The 19354-nt window shown below is 34.8% G+C and overlaps 1 protein-coding gene and 1 long non-coding RNA gene across 7 annotated transcripts in view; one reads left to right on the top strand and one right to left on the bottom strand.

Annotated features, from left to right (window-relative positions):
• Positions 1–51: 51 nt before the first annotated feature.
• Positions 52–10520, top strand: LOC309661090. 2 transcript variants are annotated; one of them, XR_014263853.1, is made up of 2 exons: positions 52–164; positions 10059–10520. It is a non-coding gene; the product is annotated as an uncharacterized lncRNA (long non-coding RNA). The 2 variants fall into 2 exon arrangements; XR_014263854.1 differs by having other exon boundaries at positions 54–168.
• Positions 4893–19354, bottom strand: part of DNAJB14 (DnaJ heat shock protein family (Hsp40) member B14) — a 49237-nt gene continuing 34775 nt past the window's right edge. For 2 of the 5 annotated variants that reach the window (XM_082462344.1, XM_082462349.1), the window contains 5 exons: positions 17344–17529; positions 15699–15793; positions 14769–14878; positions 13752–13924; positions 4893–9929 (listed from right to left, as the gene is read on the bottom strand). In XM_082462344.1, the coding sequence (XP_082318470.1) occupies positions 9805–9929; positions 13752–13924; positions 14769–14878; positions 15699–15793; positions 17344–17529 (689 nt within the window). In that variant the 3' untranslated portion in view covers positions 4893–9804. Of the gene's footprint in view, positions 9930–13751; positions 13925–14768; positions 14879–15698; positions 15794–17343; positions 17530–19354 lie in introns of those variants that run through there. The other 3 variants (XM_082462345.1, XM_082462346.1, XM_082462347.1) reach the window with 3 other exon arrangements.

Below are 19354 nucleotides of genomic sequence, written 5' to 3' on the forward strand. Positions count from 1 at the left end.
TTCGGCAAATGGGAGCGCGCAGCCGCGCGACGCGCCCAGCCCGACCCCTAACCCCCAACCTGGGGGCTGCTTCCTGCGCCTGCGCAGAGACCCGGACGTCGCGACCTCTGCTGTCGGATCGAGATTCGTAAGAGATCGCCGAGCCGTGAAGACCCCCGGAAAACGCAAGCAAGAAGACGTTTTTGTTTGGAGAGGGTGGAAAAATCTCATCAGTTTTTTTAGGGCCCGTTATCTTAAAACCTCTTCTTGTAGATGGAGAAATTTGAAAGGGTGGTGTTACACGCTGAACAGCAAACACCAGATTGCCCGTGATTAGAAGTCCCAGGTCAATAGGTTTCTGACCCCAATTTACTAGTCTCTTTTGGCTTTCCCATGGGTACTACCCACGTACTGTGACTCAAGGCCCTGTCTAGATTGAATCGAGGATCCATGAGCTTTCTGGAGATCTGAGTTATGTGTGTACCTCAAGCCTCTACATATGCAGACATTGAACAACCTTCTTTCATTGCCTCTTGACTTAGAAGGCTATACCTTTAAGGACTGCCTACATTACTTTTCGTTTGGTGCATTGCTTGTGTGCACATTTAAGGAAAACCTACAGTAGGTGGTAGGAAAATGAGGTCTAGGGGAACTTGTTTTCGACTGATTGTCAACTCCAATCCCAAAAAGTAGAAGTGCAAAAGGAACCATAGCCCAAGACGTGGTGAAAAGATACTTATTTCCTAGTTATCCTTAGGAGGATGAAATGGTAAACTACAAAGCTCCCAGCTGTTACAAATTACCTCCTTGTCATTACAAGTGAACTTGACAGTTCCATAGCAACTGACGTCATTGAAGATCACTTCCTTTTCCTTCCTTTCATTTCTTAGCTTCTAGGACACTGCACTTATTTTAGCTCCTCACCCACTCTAGCCTCCTCTTAAATGAAGGCATTTAAAGCTTGTCTTTGATTCCTCTGCTGTTTTTCCCTGTCCAGTGTCCTGAGAATGTGAGTCTTAAATCTGCACCTTTCATCTGAGTTCTAGGTTCACATTTTCAGCTGCTTGTTGGATGTTGAATATTTCTACACATATGTCTGTCAGTTCTAACTCAAAAGCTCTAAAAACTCCAGTAAACCTGTGTTTCCTGATCTATGTCCATGTTGGTTCCAAGATTCCATCAGGTATCATGTTTGCTCTCTTTCCTTCCTCATGTTCTTTTCTTCCTTAACAATGTTTTTTTACATCTAGATTTTTTCAGTTCTTCATTCAAACCATTATTCCATTCAGCAAGACTGTATCGATAGCCACTTAACAATGGCCAGTTAAACCTTTCTAAAATAATGTACATTATTGCTGATCAAAAAATCTTTAGTGATATAACCATTGCAGACAATAGTTGATGTAGTTTTTAATCTGGCACTAACATGTCATTTTATTTTACTTCTAAATGCACTCTACTGTGAATCCTATACTCCCAGCCGAATTGATTACCTCACCCTTCCATCCAAATGACTCTTATTTTCCCATGCTAGTTGTGGAGGTTCCCGAATCTGAAATGCTTATTTCTCTCGTAGGAGAGGCAAAACTTCCTTCTACCTTCTTTGATTTTGTGGCTGGGTCTAACAATGAAATTAACAGACAGATTAACAGGAGGAAAATCATACAAATTAATTGAATATTTTTACATGTACATGGGAGTCTTCAGAAGGAAAATGAAGACCCAAAGCCATTAGGCCCAAAGTTTATATACCTTTTTACACAAAAAACAATAAATTGTGGGGATGAGACAGACAAGGGGGCTTGGGCTAGGGGCAGTAGATTGTACAACAGTGACTATTAAACGTATGGGATAAACTAATGGAAGATAAGGGTTATTTTAGTAGGTTTGTTTGCACAGGTCCATTTCAGTGTCAGTTCCATCTCTGGTGGTAAGAATGTTCTTCTTTTCCTGGTAGAGGGAGGGAACCTTTCTCATGGGAAGTTTTATAACAAGCCTTTAAGTAGAAGTAGGAGGTCAGAGAGCCCTTCCTGCATTTGCTGTTTCCTAGTGCCTTCAGATCAAAATAATCAATATGCTAAAGTGGCATATTTCAGGGTGGCATGTTCTAAACCCCTTCATTTTCTGCCTTAGTTATTTAAATCTTGTTTCCTTATAACACCTTCTCATCCATCACATTCTCTTGAATGCTCCTATATACTACCAAGAATGATTGATATTTATTTGTGCATAATTATGTGTCATAGTTTTAGTTTGTTTACCCAGTGAGACGGTAAGGTCTAGAAAGAAGGGTCATGGTTTAGATTTTTTCCAGTTTCCTACAATGCCTCTGTTTCTTGCATTCTGTAGGTACTCATTTCAACATTTGTAGAATGAAAGTGATTACAAGAAACCATTAGTCCTGGCCCTGACTAAAACTAAAACTCCTTATTTCCCCCTGTACCTCCCCACAATTTACCCCCAAGTTTGGAGGCAAATAAAAATATGAACTCTAGCGAAATTCTAATTTCTGGAAGCACTACTTTTCATTTTAACATAATTATCCATTTGAATGACATTATTATATGGTAGTTGACCTGGAAAATATTGCTGATTTTTTTCTTCCTCTTGAGTGGCAAAAAGGGAGAGCACAGCTTTCCAAGATCTCCAAATACTACGATGTCTACAAATTGAAAAATCTAGTAAGACTTCTAATTTCCAAGTGTGGTGGTTTCCAAACTATGGCATGTCAATAGGAGAGTTCCTTATGTACTCAGATTGATCTGTTTGCATTTACCCATCAATAACACTGCTGTTGGTACAGGACTAAGGGAAATATTTACTGACCTAAAAGATTATTAGCACCGTGTGCCAGTTCTCCAAAGTGGGATTTAACAGATGATCTCTGAGGTTCAGAAAGAAACAGAGAGCATACACATACATGCATATGCACACAAAATTTTTATCTCATTATACAAATTTTCTATTTTGTCCTACTATGTACACAGTATACTAGTACATTATATAGTCAACAAACATACACATGTTAAAGTTCTGAGTTTATTATATCAGAGCCTTTGTTTCTGCTTCTCTTTAGCTTAAATTTCTCTTAGCTGTTGTATACAGCAGAGCTCTCAATTTTTTTGTTTTTTTTTTAGATTCTGGTTTCCTATCAAAAAATCAACAATCAATCATCTGGATTTAGGCTGGCTCTGCTGTCTGTGTGAAAATTCTATTGGTATTCAAACTCATATGGGGAGGAGAGTCTTGCTGATTCTCCAACATACAAAAATGAAAATTTTATCACTTACACTGGCCAAGTTGGAAAATGTCTTACAAATTTTGATTTTGGCTCTGGTTTGGGATTTGGCCCACTGAAAATACAATAAGGTCTATACAATAACTTTCTCTTCTGTACTATCACCCATGGTCACCACACCCTGGACTTAGGTGGTCACCTCAGAAATCACTAATTCCCTCAATCTCTGGCTTACATCTAATAGTCAGTGAAACCACTCACTTGTCAACATCTTAAATGCCCCTACCATCTTTCCTGCTTGACAGAACCTCAAATTTGGAAGAGTTAAATGAGTTGTATTCTACATGTCTATGCCAAGGCTGCTGGATTAAGTTGGAAAAAATACACAAAATTTAACAGATTGTAAATTCTGTCACCAATGTGGGACCCAAAGAAATCCTACTTTTCACTAGTCAGATGACTCAGTGAAAATGATTCCTTCAAATTGTCTTCATTCTTTTTGAAGTGTCTGCTTATCATCCTCTCCACCCCCTAATTTTCCATAAACTGCTTATCTCATTAAGAAAATACAAGCCATAACCCATATATTCCTTTCTGAAAGAATGCTGGTGGTGTCTCTTAGCTAAAGTAATTATTCCATCTTTGCAGTGGCTCCAACATCCTCTAGAATATCAGGTACTTAATGCTATTATCCTTCTTTTTCTCTATTTTTCACTTTCTACTTGCCCCTTTCCACCAGAATAAAAAGAATTAGTAAGGTCTTTCGTAATAAGTAGTAAGGTTTCATGTAATAAATAATAATTGAAAAAACAAAAGCCTTCTTAGAAACCACATCTTCCAGCTACCACCCCTTTTCTCTACTTCTTTTCATAGCCAAATTTTTGGAAAGTTTTTAATTGCTGCCTCCATTTATCCCAAATCCAATCAATCAAATAATTCTCTTGATTCTACATCCTGACTGTATCTCAAAGTCAATCACTATCTATATTCCTACTCTGGTCCAAGCCATGATCATCTCTCCTTTGACAATACTTCCTATCATTTCCTACATTCATTTTTGCCCTCCAGTCTTCTTTGCACAACAACTAAAATGTTATTTTAAAAACTCAAGTCTCATCATGTTAACTCCTTCATTAAAAATCTCAAAGTTTTTCTTTGAACATAAATCCTCATGGTTTATATATAGCCTCATGGGATCTGGCCCTTATCTTATTTTAATTCTCTAACTTAGCCTGGCTTCCTATGTCATAATCATACAAGTTTGTTTTCACTTCTGTAAAGTTTCTATGACTTTATCAACTTAGCACACTCTGCCTGAAATATTTATCTAGCATTCACCTCACTCCTACTTATCTCATCTTTTGGGTTTCAGCTTAAGCTCACTTCCTCAGAGAAACCTTCCCTAATCCTCCCAGAGTAGGTTAAGTCTTCTAGATATATGCTTTTGTTGTACCTTGTAATTTTCTTTGCAGCATTCATCATAATTATAATTAGTTATTTACTTGACATTTATTTCCCTTGCTAGATGTAAACTTCATAAGGATTTTTGCCTTCTTCAGTGATGAATTCCCATATTACTTCCTGGGTTATAGCAAACATTCATACATTTGTTGAATGGTTGAATGAATGAAGGAAAGGGCATATTAAGAATGTAAAACATGATAAAAACAAACCCTTTACAGTGAGAACAGACCTTCTTTTTATTCATATATTGAGATAAACTGCAGAGACTGAAAGACAAAAATTCATCATAAATCATTCAGCAGAACATTCATTAAAAATCAAATGCATTTTCTTTAACAGAGTTCTCACACAGAAAATTTTATTTTATATAAGTCTGATATAACATTAAATATTTTACAAATCAGACATTTCATTTTGAAATCTAATTGTATAATCTTGAATGCACTATAGACAAATAAAGTAAGATCTCCTTTACCAATTTCACTTCATTTAACTTATACAAGGCTTCCATTAAAATTCCATCACACCTTTAAAATTACCTGCAGCTTTTAAAAAACATGATCTAAACGTCACATGGAAAGAAAGTCTTATGTAGCAACCCAAAAATTGAAAAAACAAAAAAGGTAAGAAGCATTTCTTAATACAAATAAATTACAAAAATATTATTTATGTGTGAGTTTCTTTCTTCTCATTGATATAGTCATCCATCCATCCAGAGTCCAAAGCAGTTCATTTTTAAATTGATGCTTAAAATACTCCGATGTCATCGAAAAATCTCTGTTATTTTAGTGGTGCTCTTAAATGGCAAAGTAGAATATCAGATTAGAATGTCCCAACTCCTGGGCTGAAGTGAATGAGACATTCACATTCATGCCAGATGTCATCTGTTATGCAGTTACCAGACAGCTTGGCAACGAGTAATTCCAATTTTTTATGGTAACTTACTAAAACATTCCAAGAAACACTTCTTACCCCTACATACTTCCAGATTGCTGTAGAAAGATACAATTATATTTGAAGTATGGGCCTTATAATAGGAATCTCTGTTAAAATATGGAAAAGATCAACAGAAAGAATCCACACCAATGAAATTCTGTGGACTGATTTTCAAAGTTAGAAATAAGAAAATCCACTGCTAATGGAAGCCCTGCTCTGTGCAAATATAATGTGGTATATATTAAACAATCACATATTTGAGGTATTAGCTGGAAAATATATATATATATGTGTGTATATATATATATATATATATATATATATATATACACACACACACACACACACACACACACACACACACACGTATACATGGACACATCCACAGAATATTCACAAATCTATTGGCCCCAAGACCAGCAGATAATAAAATTAAATAAATGAAAAGGAATCACATACCAACAGGAAAGTTACACACAAGGAATTTACAAAAAATGCGGTTACATAATCCTTAATATAAGGAATATGTTTTGAACTAGTGTTTTGAGGGAAAATGTTTCCATTTATATGAAACTGTCTATTTAATAGTAATGAAACAAAGAGGAAGCCTGAATTCGAGGACTGTATCGCCTGCCAGATTATTACAGGAATGTGCAACAATGCTTGAAGATCCTCATTCTACCCACTTCTTTGAACTTAAAAATTAGAATTAAAAAAACTGAAGTTATTGTGAGACTACTCTCTTTTCTTTTTGATGGGTTTATAGAGAATTTTATGGACTTTAGGCACTAGTCCAATATGGCCAAGAGACAAGGTTTTTCAGCTATCTAGTACAGATTAAGATTTATTGTTCATTTTCAGAAGGTTTTCTGTTCAGTTAAGAAAAAAGATTATGAATGCCTTTTCAGTTGGTTCACTCAGTATGAAGACAGACAATAGTAAGAGTAATACTGAACACAAGCTTCATATGGGAAAGCTAAATAAGTGCACAAATTCTCCTTTTGAATTATTTGGTCTTTTGACATAATTCTTACTTAACTAAAAAGACGGCTCATTTGGTCCTCAGGCCAACATCTAGAAATATTTCACTGCCTTAACACAGGTGGGAAATTTTTTAATTGAAATACGTTAGAATGCATTATTAAGTAATATTAACATGTCACATCTGTTAAATAACAGCTGCATTTAAAAATATTACAAATCAACAAAGGGAAATCAAGCGGTTAACCATTTCTCTCAGTAACAATTTTACATACTAGTATAACTAAAGATTTAACAGGAAGAACACTTAAGCATGAAAGTGCAATTAAAGCAAAGGGCTGGAATTCTATCTTTCTGTTCCTAATAACACCTGAGCTGACATAAAAGCAAAGTGGTTTAATGCACTGGCATATATATACCTTAAGGGCTTACTCTTCTCTACCAAATCTTTGTAATTATAATAAATAAGAATGTAATGATTATGAAAAAATACTTATTTAAGCATTCAAATGTAGTCTGTTCCCAAAACATACTGTTTTCACTTATTATTTCTCACTGTTGAGAGTTAAATTCTCAGATTTGATCACAATAAATTCCAAAACTTACAAATGACTAGCACCTATGTGGAAACAAAGGAATTAAAAGAGGAGGAGAAAAGGTACTATTTACTTTCCCCCAAATCCTCGCAAAGACAATGATGTTTGTGTATGTGTTTAAAAAGGGATAAAAATGTAAAGCACTAATAAATATAATTGCTGCCAAACTTCTAAAATACCAGTTAGAAAAGCTAGTAAATCAATACTCAAAGATTGAGGGCTTTTAGGCAATGATTAAAATGAAGAGGACAAGTTATCAAATTAAATTGGAAAGCTCAGGTAGCTAAAAATAAGATGGCAAAATGGAATTTTGTTAGAAGAGCAGCAAATGTGAAAATCTTACATCTCAAGATAGCTGACACTGTAAATCATACACTTTGATTTAAAAAAAAAAAGATAGTAGAAGTCTTTTTACTTTGTAGAATTAACCCAAAATTCTAAGACACTTGGACGGGCCTTTACACCATGATATAGGTGACATTAAGGGCTTACTCTTTATTTGCATATTTTACATGTGGCTTAAATTGTCAGGCACTCGATCAGTCATTTCCCACAGCTGTTTGAAAATTTTATCAAATGCATTTTATGAAATGAAATGTAATGCAACTGAAATATAATACTGTCCAAAAGCCATGTATGACTTCATAATATATAACTTCACTTAACTTGATAACTTCATCTATCTCCTTAAAGTCAGGATTAAGGGAAAAAGAATCAGTCAACAAGAGTTCAATTCACATAAGCATCAATCACGATAGTGTAAATTTCCCATTAAAACTGGAAAAATAATGGATGAAATTTTTTTCATTTATATTTGTATAAGTTTTCTGATGCATATAAACTTTCAAAGTTAATTAGAATGCTATGACCTTGTTTTTCAGAAACTAATTCTATAGGCTGAAGAAAATATTTTAAATTGTATTTTCTTTTAAGCACGCTATTTTTTTTTTAAGGTTGCATTTCTAAAAGAAAGTTGGTTAAGCTGTCCAGTTTTCCTAGGATAGTATGCTGTTTAGTTAACTAATTCAATCAAGCATTTCTATTGATTTACCTGGAAAAGGGGATACAAGAGAACATTTAAAAAAGAATGGTCATTTCAGAAGTTCTATTCAACAGATGCTATATAAATTATATTCAGAAAAAACTCTTTAAATAAAAGAACACTGCACTCCAACTAGCATTCTCTCACATACAAAAATAACTACCAAAGACGTGTTCATGTTCTGTTAAATGAGTATGAAAGCAAAATCATTAAAATACTACAACTGTTAAACACAGAAGAAAAAAAAAAAACAGAAGACTAGAAATCAAATAGTTTCATATCCAACATACAGGCACCAAAACTTCAATTTCCAGCTGATTTTTCCAATTTATATTATGGATTTAATTATAAGGAGCTTATTCCTATAGGATTAATTGAATTACTCAATGGAGAATAGATTTTAGCTCAAATTTTTGTAAGGATAACTTGTTATAAATCACTATTCTACCTGCTGCTATGTTTCTGCTCACTGCTGTATATGGCCAAACAGATCATGCTCTGATCAAGTAAGTCTGCTGTAATCTACCTATATGTTTACGAGCTGGCAATCAGGTTAAAAGGCACAAAGCTTCATTTCAGTAGTAATTTTTCCTATTAGACAATATTAAGAACTCATTTAGTTTCGGATCCTGTTTACTAAGGCTCCTGATCATTAAGAAGAAACTGCAAATTTCCATGGGGGGTAAAACAGGTAGGTCCTGTCCTTCATAAATTTTAGCAGCCTTCAAAGATGTATACATATGAACATTTGGGGGCCTTTTAGTTACTGGAATTGCAAATGACATAACTGCAATTTACTGTTGAAGACCCTTTTTGGTTAATGTTTATATAGCGATTTCCTCATATTTTCTTTAAAATCTATCAGTATAGCATTTCATTTCTATGCATGGCTTAGCAATTCATAAAACTAAATAAATAGCAAACTTATACTTTACACCAGTTCATTTATCTCAATATATAATTTAGAATATAATGGCAATATTAAAAATATCAATTCCCTCTACGCTGATAATGCTACAAGATTTTACACAAAGTTAAACAACTTTTATTTTTTCTTTTCTTTTTGATAAAGTTTCATTGTAACCTCCACACATTGGACATCTGACAAGGAAAATGCAATTTTGTCATAAAACATTTATTCCGTCACTTTAAACTAAAGTGTCTCATGGAGCTAAACACCAAAAGAATTTAAATAAAAAGGCAATAACCTGTATATACACAAAATGATCATTCCATAAATATTTACATGACAAGGGAAAAAAATTGAGAATCTAAAACCAGAAATTGCTACAGGTGCGATAATCCTTTCTCAAGACATTTTTAGTTAGGAATCATATAAGCTTTTAAAGTGAAAATAATTGCAGAAGCATAACTAAAATATTAATTTTAGTTTTCAGTTCTTTACTATTTAAAGGAGCCAGTAGGTCATAAACAGTCCAAGATTTCAGGGACCAACTATTCAGTTTAGTTTTCAACATCAAATCTTCTTCTTTAGCTCTCATGATGAAACTAAACTTACTTACAGAAAAAATAGAGAGTACTCTAAAAGGTATAAATAAAATTCCAGTTCATCCTCCTTTATAAATACTGGTCAGCCGCTCCAATTCTTTACAGTTGTCCATGCTCAAGGCATCTGCCTTCCTTCGGAGTCGTTCATCATGGTATACTTTTGCTGCATACTGCATATCTGTTTCTGTTAACCAAAAAAAATATTTTGCTAAGTAAATAGTAATTTAGATCAACTAGTTGTTTAAACTCAAAGATGTTTCATAGAAGTCCTTCAATATATTTCTATTAACTGTTTGCTTGTTTGTTTTTAAAGAAATCCAAGTACTAGACCTAAAAGCCATTTGGAATCCTACCATGTGAAACAAACACAGAGGGACTTCCTTGGTGGTGCAGTGGTTAAGAATCCGCCTGCCAATGCAGGGTTCACAGGTTTGAGCCCTGGTCCGGGAAGATCCCACGTGCCGCAGAGCAACTAAGCCTGTGCGCCACAACTACCAAGCCCGCGTGCCACAACTACTGAAGCCCTCGTGCTCTAGGGCCCACGTGCTGCAACTACTAAGCCCAAGTGCTGCAACTACTGAAGCCCGCACGCCTGGAGCCGGTGCTCCGCAACAAGAAGCCCGCGCACTGCAACAAAGAGTAAGCCCCGCTCTCCGCAACTAGAGAAAGCCCGCCCGCAGCAACGAAGACCCAACGCAGCCATAAATGAGTGAATGAATGAATAAATGAATGAATGAATAAATAAATCACAGAGCTGCTCTAGAAAAGAAAATAAGGATGGTATCCTATCAACCCTTTCCCTCCTCCACTCCTGTTCCCAAAGGTTTAAAAACTGCTGCTCTAAAGCATTATCTTGACCTCTTATCCCAAAGATACCATATGCTATTCAATACTGCTAGTGGTTGTTTTGCTGTAACCTTTTATTAAAGTTCCAGATTAATTAATTATGCCAAGATCTGAGTAGAAAAATTTGCAATCTTGTTCTGAGTTTGCTTGAATTAAAAACATATATAATAAACTTACTAAAGGAACACAAAAGAGAAAAACAGCTTGCTATACAATCGCAGCAGTGATATTCAGCAAATAAGTACTTCTGACGCTTCCTTCAAAATGTGGATAGAATTAGTAAAGAAAAATAAAGGGACTAGAAATCAAACATTCTTCAGGGAACTATTCCTTGTTACTTTCCTGTTATTCTCAGCCATTTCACTGTTTATTAACACTTCTAAAGGGTGGGCTCACTTAGATAAAATGTAACCAAAAACAGTGACCAAATTAGAGGACATCAATCAGGACCACATTCAAAATAAACTCATAGATAAGAGTGTATTCTATTTGTAAAGACTTTCAGAAATGATCAATCAGGTTAGGATTTAACAAATCAATTAAACTCACTCCCCTCCTTTTATTTACAAAGGAGGCACTTGTAAAATCCATTTGCAGATGATTCTTTCCAAGTGTGATAGATAAAGCAAAGTTCACAGGGCTAGTAAATGGCAGAATCTAGATTTCAATCCAAATCTCTAACTCTTAGCCTAATATTCTTTCCATTACCTCAAATTACTGCTTGTATTTTATAAAACACCTATTTTACCAATCTAGACATTAGAGAGTGTTAGAAGTGACTCCAAAACAGAAAAATCCTGGCAAAAGTGTATTCAAGCCCCTAACCTATAGATGTGCTGAATTTGTTGAATTTTATATTGAAAATTTCAAACATACACAAGTTGAGTAACACAATAAACACTCTAAAACCCTTTACCTTGATTGACCAATTCTTCACATTTTGTGAACCTACTGATATTGATCTTGTCGGATTGTTAAAAGATTAAATTATGCCAGAAAAACTACTTGGCTTATGCTAGGGATGGAGTAAAAATAAATAAATAAATAAATAATAATATAGAACACTTATGGATACAAGGCATTACGCTAAGTGTTACCATATATTATCTGTTATGGTCCATATTTTAATGATAAGATAACTAAGATTTAGAGAGGTTAAGTAAGTAGGTAATGCGTTGGTGAAGCCAGGATCTTGCAACGCAGTCCCAGAGCCGGCACTTTAAACATAACATTACACTCATTCATAAACATGAATACCTTTCCTTCTTTCTTTCTATTTATGCAGTCAATTCCCAATTTTTACTTAAGGTAATAGAACGTAAGTATGCATAACCCCAAAATCACCCGTATTTGGCTGGGGACTAGGACTTGTATTTGAAAATGAGATATCTAATGTGCTCGTCATTCTTTTAGCACAAAATAAGCAGGTCTTTCATACATTCATTCATATGAATTCATTAATCATTCATCCAACTCTTCATATATCCATCAAAAATTTATTCTGCCTATGTTGTACCAACAACTGTGCAAGGTGCTACAGATCAAAAAATTAGGTGAAATAAAATTAAATAAGTAAAATTTGGGAAATACTTCCCTTAAGACCTTTGGCTAATGCACGGTTTCTCAACCTCAGCAATACTAGCATTTGGGGCCAGATAATTCTTGGTGTGGAGGTTGCCCTTTGCATCCTAGAATGTTAGGCAGCGTCCCTGGCCTTAACCCATCAGATGCCAGTAGCAATCCCTTCCACCCCAACCCCGTGTTGACGCACACAGTTTCCAGACATTACCAAATGTCCCCTGGGAGGCAGGGGCAAATCATTCCCAGCTGAAAAACCACTGGTCTTATGTAACCTTCTCCACTTTGAGAACATACTGATTCACAGACTCAGAGACTTAGAATCTAAGGAGGTTTCTCCTCTAACTATCAGTATATAGATGAAGAAACCAATGCCAGAGATAAGAACTCTCTTAGAAGTATACAATGGTTGTTTTATCAAATTTTCCCCGGTGGATAAGAGATGATAATTGCTCCCATTTTCTGAGTATTTACTACATGTGAAACACTTCAACTATTGCCTGATTTAATTTTCACAACAAACCCATAAAGTTAGGTATTAGAGAGAAGACTGTGAGGCACAGTGCCTAGATTATGAAAGCAAATTGGTTTTGAATCACAGATCACCTCAATGACCTTGGGCAAGTTACTAATTAGTCTCTCTATGCCTCAGTTTCCTCATATGTAAAGTGGGTATAATCGCCTCACAGTGTCATTGTGGAGCTTAAATGAGTTAATATATATAAAGGGCCTGGGACAATGACTGAAAAAATAGGCGTTATATAAATTATAGTTACTTCCTGTTCCCACTCACCATCATCATCATCATCCATTTTATACACGAGGAAATAAATTCATAGAGGTTAGAATATTCGGCCTTAATCACTCAGGTAAAAATTTCAGACCTAGGATTCAACTTTAGTCTGTTTAATTCCAATGTCTACACTATATGGTCTATATTATTATTCGGAACAGTAAGAAAAACAAAAAACTATAATAACAGTTCACACGGAACATCTCAGCAGATTCTTATGGTCAATAGTCAATCTTTTTATATATATAACTGCTTAAATTAAGGAAGTTGAGGCTGGAAGAGGCTAGACAAATTAAGTGTTCACAAGAACTTCTCTACCTACAAAATAAGTAAAGGAAAGTGGAATGTCAACAAAACTTATTGTACATTAAGTGTTACCTGTTGAAGCTAAATTAATGAAGAGTTTCAAATTTAATTCTGAAACAGGATACATATTAAAACTGATGACATAGTTTATACCAGGATTTTTTTCTTTCTTAGTGGTGCATAAAATAATGTTGCATGTTACAACTGACAACATCTTAAATACAATGAAATTTGATATTATCTACTTATTCCATCAAATATTTATTAAGAACAATAACACAAATACCATTTATTAAGTCCTTGCCATGTGCCAAATATTGTTATAAGACCACATGTACATTAAAACATATTGTCTCATTTAAGGACTGGGCTCCGAGTATGTGCCAGGCAATTCTAGAACATTCCTTGAGTAGGGAAATCTACAGTAATCAATTCCAAAGACTCTGAATAAGTTTTTAAATGTTAAATATTTGATAAACTTACTTTGTTGTCTTTCTTTCCAGCAATTATTTCGAATATTAGTCACATAATCTTCTTCCACACTCTTTTCTACCTTTTGTAATAACATTCCTTTATATTCATTTTTAAAGTCTTTGTTGACATAATAAACGACACCCAAGTTTTCTGTCTGCATTTTAATCGTTTGCCCTGATCCACTGTAAAAGAAATGCTTGATCATTATTTTTTTAATTAAAATTGTACATTCTGATCTGCTTCTACAAATCAAGCTAATAAAAATAATTTAAAAGTCAATATTGGTAATCAAGTATTTAATATTATCTCAAATTACCTAAAACCACCGTTCATGTCATAAAAAAGTAATCATATTTTAATACATTATGTTCCTATAAGTTCTCTCAACTTACAGTTAATAAAAATCTTATTTGGAAGAAATAAATTACTTATTTTTAGACCAATCTGTTTTTAATACTATATAATCACTAGCAATATGATTTTACAAAGTTTCCATTATATTCATTGTATTACACTGAAGTTTTTTGGAAGGTATGCTGCATTAAATTTGCTATATGTCCTGATCACTTATATATAAAGTATAGTGTGGAAAAATACCTCACATAACAAAAAAGTAATATTTGCTTTTATTTAATCAATATTTTATAAACAGAAGAGTGAAGTCATACCCTAACGACACAAATCCTATGTGAGAGCAATCACAACTCTATTTTTGTCTTTAAAGTATTTTTGTCTTCTAAAGTTTTTTGTCTTTGATGTCAACACATTACCTATTACATTAAATTGCCATCAAGTTCGAACGTAACACTTCTGTCTTTATCCACAATAGAACAGAAATGTAAACTAACATAATACAAACTTATTGCTTAAGTAAACTACCTTTAAAATTAGACATTTTAAAATCAGGTACACATGTAGTAATAGAATATTTGGCACTTAAAAGTTTAAAAGAGCACAAGGCCCTTTAAAGTTAGTTAGGTAAGAAACAACAGTTCTTTTTTTGTAAAACTTCACTGAGCTACTTACGATCTGGGATATAAGGAATAAGGAGGATTAGAGACCATCAATTGGCTTAATAATGACACGAGGATCAATACAATAATGGGCATCAGCTGGATAAACACAGAAAAACCTCCCTACAAAAAAATCATCAAAGAATAACAAATTGTAATATAACTTTAGTTGTCAATAATCCAACAATTGTCAAACATTTTTAGAGGAAGAAAGGACATTTGAGATCATCGGTTCAGTGCTTCCAAATCTGCCTGATCATACCAACTTCCTGGGGTGATTCTTAAAAATACAACTTTTTAGGTGCTTCACCTAGAGATCCTGATCCTGATTTGGAAAACACTGGTATAACCTGATCTCATTTTACAGATGACGAAGTTCTCTGTCTCTCTCTTTATCTTCATACACAGAGACTCTATCAATATGCAGCAGGTTGCAAAACTATTTTTACCATGGATTTGAGGGTGGAACATGGACACTGATGACAGTGGTACAGCTGGGGACCAGGCATTTTAATTTCTGGTCCAGTGCTCTTTCCATTTATATTTCTCCTTCACGTAATTTAACTGCTATATGCAATTAGGTATAACTGCATTAGAATAAGGAAAGTGACTTCTAATTTAATTTTTTCAGTATTAATTCTAAATTCTTTAGAACCAACAATAAGAATTTACGTTCAGAACATGCACACTGCAAGTTTACCTTCATTAGAATCATAGAATATCAAATGTGAAGGTGTCATATTGCCCAACCACCTGTCACCTTGACTTCTACCCCTGCTCCCCCAATATCCCTAAGGGATTCTCTAGTCTCTATTGAACACCTCTGGTAAAAGAAAACTCATTACTTCATTTTAAACCAACTTGCCCTATTTTCAGACAACTCTATGCTTTTCCTGAGCTGAAATTTGCCATTTTCTGATTTCTAATCATATCATAAACATACATCTCCTCTTTCTTCTTCTCTTTCATGTCCACTATGTTGATGCTGATGTTGATTGCTATAGCCAGCTCGTCCATTTGAAAATGAATGTACACTACCTAGAAAATTAAAAGCAAGGTTAAGTTGGGGAGAACAATTATCATCAGAAAAATCATATTTTCCTTTATATTTTTATTTATTTATTTTTAATTACTAAAACAATGCATGTTTGAGTAATGAATGCTTACTGCCCTCTCCTCTTGTGAGTGAAGGGTGGACAAAACCAGGAATGATTCTTCTTTGCTTCCCTTAAAGTAAAGGAGAAGCTCTTTCTTGATGAAAACTTGAATGAGAGTTCCTCCCTAATACTGCATACAGGGAGGACTTTTGCTGTGGTTGGTTGATTTTACAAACCTTGGATCATTAATCTGAAACTCTGCTTTCTGCATTTATCAATGAATCACAAGTACTTCTAGAAATCAAAAGCTCGTGCTCTAATTCATTTTTTAAAAACAGCTGTATAATATACTATGGTACAGGTGGACCACAATTTTCAAACATTTTCTTGTTGATGGACATTCAAGTTGTTTTCAAAAAAGGTGACCAACCAGAAATGGCTATCACTGATAAAGTAAACTATGTTATAACAAGCAAAAGAACTGCAAATCAACTATCAGAAAAATTCACTATTGTCTGAAAGATTTCTAATTGTTCCCAGCATATTTTTAGTCAAAATTATTAGTCTGAATAATTTTTTTGTGAGAGGTAATTATGTATCCTAGTACGTCAAAATGCAGGTTATATTTTCAGTCATTAACTTGTATTTACACATCCTCTTTCTTTCAAGGATGCTTTACAAAATGCCTTATCAATGATCACAATCTTTCTCAATAATATTCAGACAGGACTACCAGGCCAAAGTATATTGCTACATTCATAAAGACTATCCTAATTTTGAATGGGATGTTTAACTTAGCACCTTTCATTACTGCTGTAAACAAGACTGGAGCTATAATTTTAAACACCTTAGAGGAGCTACTCATAAAGAAAATTAATTTCCACACAAGCAACTTACAGTAAATGTAAGTAAAACACAGTACTACTTATGCTGGTACTAAAAATCTATTCATTTAGTAGTACTTCTACAGTATTTTACTTTGATAGCCTAGTTCAAGAAATTATTTCTATCTTAATGTAATTTTTTAAAACCCACTTACTTTATATGTAACCCATGATTCAGGCATTTCAATGGACAGTACCTCCACATACATCCATATTAACAATCTACAATATTATTAATGAAATCTACAAAGATCTTCAAAGAACCAATGTCAAATAGTCCTTCAAGGTACAGGTTACTTCCTATAATTGTATTGGCACTTAACTAATGCATTGCCACTGGATCTCCTACTTACAGGTCCTTTCTTCAGCTCTATGTAAAATACACAACATCTTTTTAAAAATAAAGTATGTTCTAGGAAAAAGACAGACTTACAATAAAGGTAATAAGTCTAACAATTTTCTTCTATCTTCATGAAAAACCATCACAGGATCATAATACTATACGAAAATGTCAGGGAGAAGGTACATAAATCTCTAAATAGCCTAACTGGAGGTGATGATCTCTAGCTTCATATAGTACAAATATTTATAACTAACATTAAAATACCTGAAGGAAATCCACCACCAAAGAATATATTAAACAAGTCTTCTGGAGTTATATCAGCTTCACAACCTCTATGGAAATTAAATCTACCATTGTTCTGCTGATTACATGCTTGTTCTTCATTGCCTGTGAGGTCATACTGCTTTCGTTTTTCTGGATTGCTTAAAACCGCATAAGCGTTTCCAATCTCTGCAAAAGTAATGAGCAAAAGTTGATAAGCAAAGTTTTTTTTTTTAACTTTTTGGGTTTATTCATTTATTTATTTTTGGCTGTGTTGGGTCTTCGTTTCTGTGCGAGGGCTTTCTCTAGTTGCGGCAAGCGGGGGCCACTCTTCATCGCGGTGCGCAGGCCTCTCATTATCGCGGCCTCTCTTGTTGCGGAGCACAGGCTCCAGACGCGCAGGCTCAGTAATTGTGGCTCACGGGCCTAGTTGCTCCGTGGCATGTGGGATCTTCCCAGACCAGAGCTCGAACCCGTGTCCCTGGCATTGGCAGGCAGACTCTCAACCACTGCGCCACCAGGGAAGCCCCAATAAGCAACGTTTTTATATTATAAAAGACTGCCCCATATAAAGGCTACTTGTCAAACAACAACAAAAAATGACTTGAGGTTAATCAAAAAAATAAGACAGTAACAATTTCTTTTAAAGGTATTATACATTGCTTACAATAACACATATTACCTCCCAATACTATTTTTTATATTAATCAGGCAAGTCTCCCTACTGCCTGGAACATAAAGGAATGCTCATCTTGCTTTCTTACCACTGTGCTCCCCTAACTTCCTGCTTCTTTTCTTGAGTATCCCAATCTAGTCATTCATTACTGCCGTTCAAACCAATAACAATAGCAGTAGCCACCAACTACCAGGCTCTGAACCCAGTATCTTATTACTTTATCCATTAGTGTCTGAACTTTACAGATGAGCCCCCTGAGGTTCAAAAAGGTTAGGAAACTTGTTCAAGGTCAAATTTATTTTAGGACAGTAAGTAAACTCTATGCAACCTACACCATAAACCTTTTTTCGCACACTCCAGCCCAGAGTAAGCTATTCTTCATTTATTCCTGAACAATTTATTTCTCTTAAACTGTCAACTCCATGAGGGTAGGGACTGTATCTAAGTTTTCACTGCAATATCCCCACGGTAGAGCATAGAGACTGAAGTTGTTTTTGAATGAATCCATATATCCATATGTCTAGTCCTCCTATCTCACTTTGCTACTTTCATGATATTCATAAAGAATTCTATTGCCTACCTCATACTCCCATGCCCAAAAGATCACATTAATTACCAAAATGTCTTCTCGAGGTGATTTACAAAAGCTGTAACGCTTTAATCTAAATGCAAGAATCACCCTATTCACATTCTGAAACATCTAATAAGTAATCATTTTATAAGAACAGCTTACTTCTTAAACTGGATCATAAGCCTCTTGCATATGGGATTATTTTAAAAATACTTTTGAGCTCCCATGTGGTGGCTGCCATAGGCACTGTGCAAGCAAATACGTGCTCATTAGGTAGTTGTTTCCGGAGGACTACACATCACGCTGAAATTAATCATATACAGATACTCTGGACCCTTTCTTCCGAATCAGAGATAGCTTTCAGGTGGTCTGTGAACCCTATGGTATGGTAGTTGTTTCCGGAGGACTACATATCACACTGAAATTAATCATATACAGATACTCTGGACCCTTTCTTCCGAATCAGAGATAGCTTTCAGGTGGCCTGTGAACCCTATGGTATGGTAGTTGTTTCTGGAGGACTACATATCACACTGAAATTAATCATATACAGATACTCTGGACCCTTTCTTCTGAATCAGAGATAGCTTTCAGGTGGCCTGTGAACCCTATGGTATGGTAGTTGTTTCCGGAGGACTACATATCACACTGAAATTAATCATATACAGATACTCTGGACCCTTTCTTCCGAATCAGAGATAGCTTTCAGGTGGCCTGTGAACCCTATGGTATGGTAGTTGTTTTTGGATGACTACATATCACACTGA

This window comes from Balaenoptera physalus (assembly GCF_965194825.1).
Source record: "Balaenoptera physalus genome assembly, chromosome: 5".
Classification (NCBI taxonomy): domain Eukaryota; kingdom Metazoa; phylum Chordata; class Mammalia; order Artiodactyla; family Balaenopteridae; genus Balaenoptera; species Balaenoptera physalus.